The sequence below is a fragment of the Schistocerca serialis genome, chromosome 9 (genome assembly GCF_023864345.2).
Source record: "Schistocerca serialis cubense isolate TAMUIC-IGC-003099 chromosome 9, iqSchSeri2.2, whole genome shotgun sequence".
NCBI classification, from domain to species: Eukaryota; Metazoa; Arthropoda; class Insecta; order Orthoptera; family Acrididae; genus Schistocerca; species Schistocerca serialis.
The window spans coordinates 336,961,169-336,973,090 of NC_064646.1; the positions used below are offsets into that span (position 1 = coordinate 336,961,169).

Here is an 11,922-nt window from a genome sequence, read left to right on the forward strand (position 1 = left end):
ACTATTCAAGAAAGGTAGTAGGAGTAACCCACTAAATTAGAGGCCCATATCGCTAACGTCGATATGCAGCAGGATTTTGGGATATATATCGTGTTCGAACACTATGGATGAAGTACGTCGAAGAAAACGGTCTATTGACACACAGTCAACATGGATATAGACAACATTTTTCTTGTGAAACACAACTAGCTCTTTATTCACATGAAGTGTTGAGTGCTACTGACAAGAGATTTCAGATCGATCCCGTACTTCTCGATTTCTGGAAGTCTTTTGACACTGTACCACACAAGCGGCTCGTAGTGAAATTGCGTGCTTACGGAATATCGTCTCAGTTATGTGACTGGATCTGTGATTTCCTGTCAGAGAGGTCACACTTCGTAATAATTGACGGAAAGTAATCTAGTAAAACAGAAGTGATTTCTGGCGTTCCCCAAGGTAGTGTTATAAGTTCTTTGCTGTTCCTTATCTGTATAAACGATTTGGGAGACAATCTGAACAGCCGTCTTAGGTTGTTTGCAGATGACGCTGTCGTTTATCGACTCATAAAGTCATCAGAAGATCTAAAGAAATTGCAAAACGATTTACAAAAGATATCTGAATGGGGTGAAAAGTGGCAGTTGACCCTAAATAATGAAAATGTGAGGTCATCCATATGAGTGCTAAAAGGAATTCGTTAAACTTCGGTTACACGATAAATCAGTCTAATTTAAAAACGGTAAATTCAACTAAATACCTAGGTATTTCAATTACGAACAACTTAAATTCGAATGAACACATAGAAAATGTTGTGGGGGAAGGCTAACCAGACTGCGTTTTACTGGCAGGACACTTAGAAAATGTAACAGATCTACTAAGGCGACTGCCTACACTACGCTTGTCCGTCCTCTTTTAGAATACTGCTGCGCCGTGTGGGATCCTTACCAGATAGGACTGCCGGCCGGAGTGGCCGTGCGGTTCTGGGCGCTACAGTCTGGAACCGAGCGACTGCTACGGTCGCAGGTTCGAATCTTGCCTCGGGCATGGATGTGTGTGTTGTCCTTACGTTAGTTAGGTTTAATTAGTTCTAAGTTCTAGGCGACTGATGACCTCAGAAGTTAAGTCGCATAGTGCTCAGAGCCATTTGAACCATTTTGAACCAGATAGGACTGACGGAGTACATCGAAAAAGTTCAAAGAAAGGCAGCACATTTTGCCTTATCGTGAAATGTGGGAGAGAGTGTCGCAGAAGTGATACAGGATTTGGGCTGGACATCATTAAAAGAAAGGCGTTTTTCGTTGCGATGGAAACTTCTCACGAAATTCCAATCACCAACTTTCTCCTCCGAATGGGAAAATATTTTGTTGACACCGACCTACATAGGGAGGAACGATCACCACGATAAAATAAGGGAAATCAGAGCTCGTTCGGAAAGATATGTTCATTCTTTCCACGCGCTATACGAGATTGGAATAATAGAGAATTGTGAAGGTGGTTCGATGAACCCTGTGCCAGGCACTTAATGTGATTTGTAGAGTATCCATGTAGATATAGATGCAGATATTATTATTATTATTAACAGTGGTTTAAATTATCTTATCTTCTCGTGCACGAAACGTAGCGACTGTGATCTATAGTGAAACAAACATGTGACTTGACGTATTGCACTCCATAAGATAACATCATTCTCAAGTGTAATACGGAGATTACAATATCTACATATAGATTAAACTCGTTACGTAGCATATAGATTTGATGAAAAGGAATCATATAAAAAGAGGCGCGAACAGTTAGTTCAGACATGTGCAAATAGGTTGCTCTCGTCAGTTCTTTCGTGAAGACAACAAACTACCACCATGTTAAATAAGTTCGCCGGCAAGACGTATCAGATTGAGAAAGCTGAGAACGTGGATGCCTTCCTCATCGCTTACGGTTAGTACTCACTGAGATTTCGGTGTCTCTCAGACGAAAATCACATAAAATGATCAGATTTTTCTATTTTATGTTACTCAAGAATGTTTCAGGTCGATTGAAATAGTTTGTAATTTTCTGGAATTCTTCATTTTTATATTATCAATTATACATAGTATCAAAAGGAAGACAATATCGAGTTTAAGATTACGCCGAAAATATGTAATTGCATACTTTAAGTGTATACTGCTTATTATCACGCCAAATTACTTTCTCCTGCCAAATTACCTTCTTCTTAAGGGAATGGACCCTCTTAATTCTCTATCTCATCTACATTGTTAATTTATAACATTCTTCTGCAGTGATGCGTTTCAGATCACTTACTTTCTTATCATCCCGTCTTCCAGCTGCTGAATTCTGTTTTTCGAAAGGTATTTTTGTAGCAGTGACAATTTAGGTAATGTATACCTTAATTAAAAGTATAATGTTTTTGTACGACATGTTTCATTTGTGTGAGAACCAAAAATGCTCAAAATTATTGTTCTCGGTTTAAGAGAATAATGCACTTATAAAGTACATAACTGATTTCAGTGTTCTCTATAATCTAAAACAGGAGTTGTACGTGAACGTTGATAAAGCTATTGAAGCTGTGAACGTTAAGAAGTCGCACATGTTATTCTTTGAAAATAGTATGTGTTTGTAAGTCACAGGGGAACGCATTGGTGTTTATTTATGTCGCTTACAAGAGTAAAATTTATAACATTCTACTCCGGAACGGCCCTCGGAAAGAAAACCGCATATACAGAAGAAGATAAACACAAATCGCAATACCTATAGTAAGCTGACAGGACAGAATAATAGCGCCTCCTGGTGCCACTGGAGCACTGCATATTTATAAACGGTATCAGAGTGTCACATGACCCACCACCGCTCACATTGAAGTGGTTCTTTGGAATCAGCGCAGTAAAATGGATCGACGTGGAGATGACAGAAAGGCAGAAAGAAATTATCGTGTTTGAACGTGTCTTCGACTACACCGCGAGTGAAATAGTCTTATTTGTTGATATATCAACGGAGAGTGTTCATCGTGGCTACAAGTAAGATCTACCATTAGCAGCCATGAAATTAAACTCGAGAACAGTTGTCCTAAAAAGATCCAAACCTCCAGTGTATGGAGCCAAGTATGACGCTTTGTCAATGACAGCTGACTAATTTCGAATCCAACAGGATTCGTTGACGTCAGCGAATGCAGGTCCATATCAATCTGTTTCCAAGTGAACATGGCGAAAGAATCTGCATGCAGTGCACGAATGGAATTGGGTACGTCACAAAAGACCATCGTTAAGGTCTCATATCTTCAATGGGCCATACAACACAAACTGGACAGCAGCGATAGACGTGTACTATGTCCCGGCGAGTCGCAATTTCTCCAATAAAGATTGTAGCTTGCTGCGTTTTGACGGTATAGTTCAGGCCAGGGGAGGTTCTGTGGTGTTTTAAGAGTGTTTTTCGTACTGTGATATGGGTCCTCTCATTCTCGTTAGCGTGAACATGAAACTGGATGTTTACTTCACATTTTCGGTACCCTAATATCGGTCTTTCTGCTACACCTCTGCGTATGTGGTCTGCTGCCAGTGCCACCGTGCGACGACCGCAGGTCAAATGCACCGCATGGTCATACCCTGAGGTGATTTAAACCCGCAAACCGCCCACCAGAGCATTGTTTCACCATGTATCAGCATTATCCTTAATTTATGAGCATGAGTGTACTTCGTATAATTGAGATAATCGAAGCTAGAGCAGTATTAGGGTATCTAATTCTTTATCCACTACGCTTCTCAGTGTATATAATATTTTATACTCATGACGGCGACTGTCCTGACTCAAAGGTGTGAAAGACGCCGGCCTGCGAGAGGCGGCGCTCAAGATGACGATGCGGCAGACGCTGTCGGTGGACGGGGACCAGTACACGGTCCACATGGAGATCGGGCCCCGCAAGCTGGACATCCCGTTCAGGCTGGGCGAGGAGTTCGAGGAGACGACGATGGGCGGCGAGAAGGCGCAGACCACGTTCTCGCTCCAGGGGGACGACACTCTCGTCCAGCAACAGAAACTGCCCGGCGGCCGACACGTCACCACCCAGAGGAAGTTCAGCGACTCCCACATGACTGTAGTAAGTTTGAGGCGAGCCATCACTCGCTTCTGAAACGTGTACAGTGTAGCGCATGACACGATGCTACATGAAGGTGACGCACGCCGTTCTTATACTGCCAATAATGTCTGTCATTGCATGTTTCCCTTTACCACGGGCCATTTTTTGTGTTAGGAGACAAAAACATTGGCCCAATTGGGTGCTCTTTAGTGGCCCACACTGAAAATATGGAAATCTATCCAGGCGCGCTAGTATGAAGTAATAGTTGTTAAATCTTGGAGTGTTCTTGTCTGCCCTTTGAATAAAGGTTCTGTTGATGAAAGTAAGAATGTTCCTAAGTAATGACAAATTAGAAATTTTCAACGCAGGAGATCACTGTAGGTAGCGTATGTTCGCGTAATACTTAATCAAAGTGATTATCCAGAATTCCTGATGTAAGTACGCTGTTTAGGTTTTTATGTTGGTAACGCCACGTAGCGCTCTGTATAAAAATCACCGACTGTGCTGTGTGCAGTCAGTGGCTGATTGGCATTTTTGGAATATTCGCTATTGTAGTGTTGGGCTGTTGGATGTGAACAGCGCGTAGCGTTGTGCAGTTGGAGATGAGCCGCCAGCAGTGGTGGATGTGGAGAGAGAGAGCTGCCAGAGTTTTGAGACGTTGCCATAAGCGTACGATCTGGACGTGTGTCCGCCAAAAAAAGGAAGTTTGTAAAGATGGATGTCATGATATATATTTTGCTAACTATGCCTATCCGTAGTTAGTGCCTTCAGTAGTTAGAATCTTTTATTTAGCTGGCAGTATTGGCGCTCGTTGCATTGCAGTAGTTCGAGTAACGAAGATTTTTGTGAGGTTAGTGATTCATGAAAGGTATAGGTTATTGTTAGTCAGGGCCACTCTTTTCTAGGGATTACTGAAAGTCATATTGCGTTGCGCTAAAAAATGTGTGTCAGTTTAGTGACGATCAGAATAAGTAAATAGAGAACTGTCTGAGTACGTTCAGTTTTACTCAGCTGTCTTTGTATCAAATAACGTAGAAGTTTACTAGCACAGTCAATCATAATTTTTCAGAGTGGACGTTTCATATGTCTTTCATAATTTTTCTAAGGGGACGTTACACTGATTAGTGACATATGTCACTGCTAACTTCAAAGTCACGTTTAACAACTTGTGACAACTATTAGAAATATCGCCGTGGTGAATAGACTCTTCTGCCATTCACTAGTCGCGTTGGTGATCCTTTCATTTACATACATAACTGATCTCGTGCTCGTGGAAATCATTCATTGGGTAAGATTATGCAGCATAAGAATAACAGTCGTATCAAAGTCCAGTGTTCTTACTAGAGTGAGAAACCAATAATAATCTCTAAGATGTTGTTGCCAGACACACATCTTCTGGAGTAGGGCCGAGTAACACTTTTACAAATCAGCACATTGCTCTCCTGCATGAGTATCGCCGTTTGTGTAGACAATTCGTCCGCCACTTCGCTGAACTGTAGTAAATCAGATACGTTTCAGTACTGGCAGCTCTACACGACTGCGCGTTGTACTCGAGACCAGATGTCGTCCAACACCTTACATACATTGTTCTCTTACATCTTGCTTGTGAGGTAGATTTTCTAACGTTCTAGTTTACTTCCATCAAAATCTTCTATGTAATTCTGACGCAAGACATAACTTACATTTCCTTGAAGAGTAATGACTCGTCTGTTGCCTTGATTATTGTATTGTTTCATTTGTTATTCTCAGTGTCTTTCCACGTGTTGCATGACAACCACATTATAATCACTGTTTGCACACATACAGATGGCAGGATTGTAAATTGATATTGGGTTTGTAAATGACTACTACATGAGAATCGTGTTTCTGTCGATTCTATATATTCTAGTTTATCATAACCTACCACTGACCATCACGCATTTCAGCGACAATACACTAGGAACATAACAAGTGCTTGAATTAAATATTTTTGTAAAGGAAATCAGCATGAAAATTTTACAAATAAGACTTTATAGGAACATTACGGTACAATTATTTTAAAACAATACTTTCTAATATTATCTATTCTTTCTTCATCTTAGAAACAACCTATGACTTTGTCTACATACTGAAACGTATCTCACATCCGCGTTGCTTTACTATTAAGTTTATTTTCTTGTTGCAGACGCAGACAATCGGTGACGTCACTGCGGAGAGCACTTATAATGCTATCTAAAGATCACCCAGCGTCCGTTTTCACTGTATAATGCAATATACTCTATATCCTGTATCGTCTTCTTCTTGAATAAAATATGCATCATTATTCTACAGTCTGTGTGTCAAACGAAGCTTTCTCTTCATTGCAAACAGTATTTAATGAATGTGTTGCACTTAAAAGTCTTTGAACAACTGTGACAAGCTGAAGCTGAGTATAAGATCATGTTTCGGATCCGGACATTTGGGCGGGAAGTTACTAGTTGCACTATCCCATCATGCCTCAGAGCTCGACTGAGAGATTCAACTTGTCGCTACTTCCTCTCCAAGTGTATTCAGTTTCCAGTGTAGCATTTTCTTCCCACTAGAAACACTAGATACGCATTCTCTCCACTTTCACTTTTCTACAACCTCCATGTTCATCATATGTTATTAACAAACTGTTGTCTCTCCTAAACTGGCATTTTCTTATGAATTCATTAACAGCTATTTTAATGCTATTCAAATACACTAGTTTGCTATACAGGGTGTTTCCGTAAGAGCGTACATAAATTTAAAATGACACAGAGGATGCTCCACTGAACAATTTGAGGTAGAGAACCTGGGGTTGGAGACGCCAGCTTTAGGACACAATAGGAATAAAATCACCTTACTGTGCACTTTTTTATTTAGATTAGTTACAGTTAACTGTAAATAGCTATCATTGACACAATGAACGTACCATTTGTGTTGTATCTTACAAAATGTGCTGAAACTGACGGCCATCAACTTCAATGCAAGCATGACATCGCCGAACAAGATTCTGATGCACCTTGGCAAATATCCCTGGTGTGTTTCGAATCACATAACAGAGAGCTACAATTCTGGAAACTAATTTCCTCTTCGTAACCACTGGGGTCTTATACACAAGTGACTTTAGATATCCCCATAGGAAATAATCAAGGAGGTTCTGGTCAGGTTGTCTCGCAGACCATGGAATAAGACCTCCCCTTCCAGTCCCGGAAGCAGGAAATACAGCACTGAGGTGGCTCCCGACATCCATACTGAACTGAGGCGCTGGACAGTAAGTTGTATCCACATCCTCTCACTAACAGCCAGGGGTATGCTCTCCAATAACTCAAGTAGAACATTTTGTACGAATCTCCAGCCATTCAGACGGTCAGATAGGAGATATAGACCAATGACATTGTCGCCTACGTGCCAGCCCAGGTATTCACAGCAAAACGTATTTGACTCTACTACATCATGAGGGTTTTCCTCATCCCACACATGGCTATTGCTGCTGTTCGAAATACCATAAAGATCAAATGAGGCCTCATCAGTAAACAGCACGATTTTGAGTAAATTAAGTCGATCATTCCATTGTTGGAACAACCACTGACACAATTCGATCCTTGGCGCAAACCCAATTACAAGCATTGTGTGGACTTTTTATGGATGATATAGGTGTAATTGTTGTTCGTGGAGTACTCGCCACGCGCTAGTATGTGCAGCGCCCGTTTCACGTGCAGTACGATTACTTGCAATGGGTTCCGCTGTAACACGTTCCAGCACCTTCTAACAACCCTACCTCAACAAAGGTCAAAATTTAATAACGATTGTGATGTTGCACACGCTGCGAAATACTGCATTTTCGGGCAACAACTAAGTTATTATGTGGCAGGTGTCATTAGAGCACAGATAATAAAGTCATTTCATGTAATAATGAATAAACTAGGCACTCATCTTTCCGTGTTTCCAACGCTGGTGTCGTTGTAAAATCATGGCTCAATCGTCGAAAATCTAGGTGGTGATGATTCCAAGCTCGGATGCAAAGAGGCTTAGGTTTTATTCTGCTATATTCAAAAGTTTTGTAGATGCGCTTCACAAACCATTCTTGAAGATTAAACCTTTCAAAGTTAGCACAATGGTGATGTAAAAAAATAATCAGCTCTCCGAATTTAAGTTACACTTCTTTTTTATTGCTTTTATTGCACACAAAGCATCACTTCACAATACAAAACATACTTATCTTCCTCACAGTCACTGTTAAAGTTCACATTTTATAAGCTGACTACAATATGCGTCTTTCCAGCATGACGTCCAAGACTTGACTTTTTCAAGGTCCGACTCTCTAACAATTAACTAATAATCGCTTACGCGCCCAAATATCAGAGTTACAAGTACGTCAAAGATCATAGTGGCAAAAGAAAGAATACACATAAGAGTAATATCATTGCAATATAACCATTTCGATGTATCACAAATGAAATCAAATCTGAATGTTGTCTCAGAAATGTGTTAAGTAGTTAACAGAAACACAGTAGAATATCGCTGGTATCGAGAGGTTGAGTTGAGATGCCGTAATGGTTACGTAAGTCAAGTACTATTACAACCTCCTCTTCAAAATCGGGTGTGCGAGTGGTCCTCATGTTGCCTGTTGCCAGACCCCTCGTTTCTTCTTTCCAGTGAACCAGTCTCCCGCATTCGTCGATAAAGAGAAATAAACACTCATCATGACCGATAATGTTAGGAAACAGTCCCCTTTACAGCCTTTAGCAGCGAGAGCACTGCAGCGTACTACCCTGTACACAAGGTACATGTCAGTGAGTTCTGCGAAACTGTAACAGTTCTGCTCCATCGTATTTTGCTGTACACCTCTGAATAGCACTGAATAATGAATGGGTCTGTAATTGACTCATAGCACGTTCTGTCATGGGCCAATGTAAATACGATACAACAAGCCACCTTATGGACAAGTAAAGTAAACAAATCCTGACTCATGACTTCCTAGTAATCAGGCTCGTCCTCATTGTTTCCTTCCAGGAAAAAAAGAATGTACATGCAAATAAACAGCACAGTATGTGTAAACTTGTACGAATGTTAGTTGTAAATAAGCTGGAAAACAGTAACGCTAGACAAAGCGGTAGAAAAGTTTCCTTCCATGTCTCCTTAAGTTGGCTTCTCGTACCGCAGGTTCTCTACCTCAAACTGTTCAGTGAAGCATTCTCTATGTCCTGTCACAGTTTTGCACGCTCTTACGGAAACACACTGTATATAAATTACCACTTTAATTTTTGATGTTGAGTGAAATTTAAAAATCTTCGGATGCTATGTCACTAACATAAAGGCTCGACTACATAAATTTTAAACGCAAGCACCTGGAACTACCTCGTTAAATACACATACTGCAAAGACTTTCGCAATGACATGGATTATAAAAATATTCAGTAGCTGACATGTACATTAAAATAAGGTGTTAAGTTTCGTTTGGCACACAGTAGTGCATGATGCTTTTAAATATGTACAAAAATATCTTGTACCAAGTACTGGATAGCATGCCCAGATCACTAAGTAAAGCAACAACTGTCTATCAAATGAAAGGAAATGTTCAGTACTTGGAATTAATTTGGAATAATTGTACTGAAATCTGAAATAAACATCACAGTCATGCTATATTTTCGCACACTCTTCGAAACTGTGGCGCTATCAATTATGTTAACCGACTCATGCTATATTACAGCCGGCCGAAGTGGACGTGCGGTTCTAGGCGCTGCAGTCTGGAACCGCGAGACCGCTACGGTCGCAGATTCGAATCCTGCCTCGGGCATGGATGTGTGTGATGTCCTTAGGGTAGTTAGGTTTAACTAGTTCTAAGTTCTAGGGGACTAATGACCTCAGAAGTTGAGTCCCATAGTGCTCAGAGCCATTTGAACCATTTTTTGCTATATTACAACTAGTTATGTGGGTAAATCACAAGTACGTCTTTTATAGCCAATCATTTTTTATTGTACACTGCTGGCCATTGAAATTGCTACACCGAGAAGAAATGCAGATGATAACGAGGTATTCATTGGATAAATATATTATACTAGAACTGACATGTGATTACATTTTCACACTATTAGGGTGCATAGATCCTGAGAAATATCGACCTTGATACGCCTGGGCATTGAGTCAAACAGAGCTTGGATGGCGTGTACAGGTACAGCTGCCCATGCAGCTTCAACACAATACCACAGTTCTAGGTAAGAGGTCCGCCAGTCACGATTACCTACTTGTTTCACTTCGATTTCTGCTCTCTTTTCCTTGTGTTTCCTTTCCTTTTTTAGTGCGTTTTTTCTCCTCTTGTTTTGCCTCTGTATGTGAGGATTTGTAACTGCCTCAGGCCTGTACCTTTTAACCGTTCTCCTTGTTCGCTGTCCGTCTTCGTCCCTTCTCCGCATGTGTTCCTGTTTCTATGCGTTTGGGCGCTGATGACCACGCTGTTTAGCGCCCGAAAACCTCAAACCACACACACACAGTTCATCAAGAGTAGTGACTGGCGTATTGTGACGAGCCAGTTGCTCGGCCACCATTGAGCAGACGTTTTCAATTGGTGAGAGATCTGGCAAATATGCTGGCCATGACAGCAGTCGAACATTTTCTGTATCCAGAAAGGCCCGTAAGGACCTGCTGAGCCGTGGCGCTCGTTACTGGCGCGCCAGTCTCTTGGATGTCCATGATCGATCCTTCGATGTTTCTTATCTTTGCTTACCTTATTGTTTTCCGTATTCGCGGGGCGAGTGGCAGTTGTTTGCTCGGGCTACCTGCTGAGGTACGAGGTGGGACGGAACCACGTATATGTGGAGTTGGTTGTACGCGGTCTGCCGGTTCAGGATGGAGGATATGTGTTGGCTGCCTGCCTGTCTGCTCTCCTGATTTTGCTCGCCGTGCCTTGCGACCGCCTAGCCTGGGTTGCTGCCTGGTGTATCCTACACGAGCAATACCGGACGTCCAGCAGAAGTTAAGCAGCCTTGTGTTTCTTTAAAGAAAAGGAGGAAATATATAAGACTTTTTGTAACCAATTTTGGTGGCGTTAGTGTTTACACTGCCTTTGGGGAGAGCTAATTCTTTTAAATATAAATAGTTGGGATTCCCTGTCCTTTATAATCTTTTTGAGGTTTTATTTGAATTTTCTCTTTGGTTAAATGTTCATTTGTATAGCGGGAAGTGACTCCTGGTTAAAATTCGGAGAAGGTGTTTGATGTTACGGCCGCCTCCGGCATTCGTCGTTTCAATTAAGTGTTGTCATCCCTTCGAGCGACCTGGTGTCATTCCTCGTTAATTAATGCTGGTTTATGTGTACTTAATTTTGACTTGGCCATTTGAATTAATATTTTGGAGCGCAGTATAGCATTAAGGCAACCTCATTGTATATCACCTTGTGCCCAGGTCTAGTACCTTAATTTTCAGTGGCACGAGTTAGCTCCACAACCGATTTTACTGATGTGCTCCCTTCAAAATCTTGTCTTGTGTAAGTTTGCCCCATGTGTGTCTTGGAACACAGAGATGAGCTTTAGTGTGACTTCAATACTAGTCAGTTAATGGAATCTTCATTTTGGCTTGGCTTCCACTGAAGAGTTTGAGTGGAGCGCAGTATGTTTGATTTGTTATTCATTTAATTACTGTAAGTTTATTATTTAGTGAAGAGCAAGACATTTAAAGTATTAACTTCCCTATTTGCTGGGTGTTGCTAATTCGTTCCAAATGGCCTCCTACTTATTCAATGGCAAGGCTGTTGATTAGTTGGTTACTGTGAGTACAAATTCACGCTATTTGTTGCCGAAATTGTTAAAGTGTATGTGTCGTGATTCAGTCACTAGCTACGTGTTTGAGCTGATTTGCTATAAACCTTACATTGCCTCCTTAAAATTTGTTGCCAGCAGAAA

General features: G+C 41.1%; 1 protein-coding gene across 1 annotated transcript; it reads left to right on the plus strand.

Annotated features, from left to right (window-relative positions):
- The first annotated feature begins 1,783 nt into the window (after positions 1–1,783).
- LOC126419306 (fatty acid-binding protein-like) lies at positions 1,784–6,337 on the plus strand. The gene is made up of 3 exons (XM_050086483.1): positions 1,784–1,908; positions 3,777–4,060; positions 6,204–6,337. Exons 1-3 carry the CDS (start codon positions 1,833–1,835, stop codon positions 6,252–6,254), a joined length of 411 nt encoding a protein of 136 aa, XP_049942440.1. The 5' UTR covers positions 1,784–1,832; the 3' UTR covers positions 6,255–6,337.
- The last annotated feature ends 5,585 nt before the right edge of the window (positions 6,338–11,922 follow it).

Coding starts and splice junctions, on each gene's coding strand:
- LOC126419306 (XM_050086483.1), top strand. CDS start 1,833: ATGTTAAATAAGTTCGCCGGCAAGACGTATCAGATTGAGAAAGCTGAG. Junction 1,909..3,776: donor TGCCTTCCTCATCGCTTACG/GTTAGTACTCAC, acceptor CCTGACTCAAAG/GTGTGAAAGACGCCGGCCTG. Junction 4,061..6,203: donor GCGACTCCCACATGACTGTA/GTAAGTTTGAGG, acceptor TTCTTGTTGCAG/ACGCAGACAATCGGTGACGT.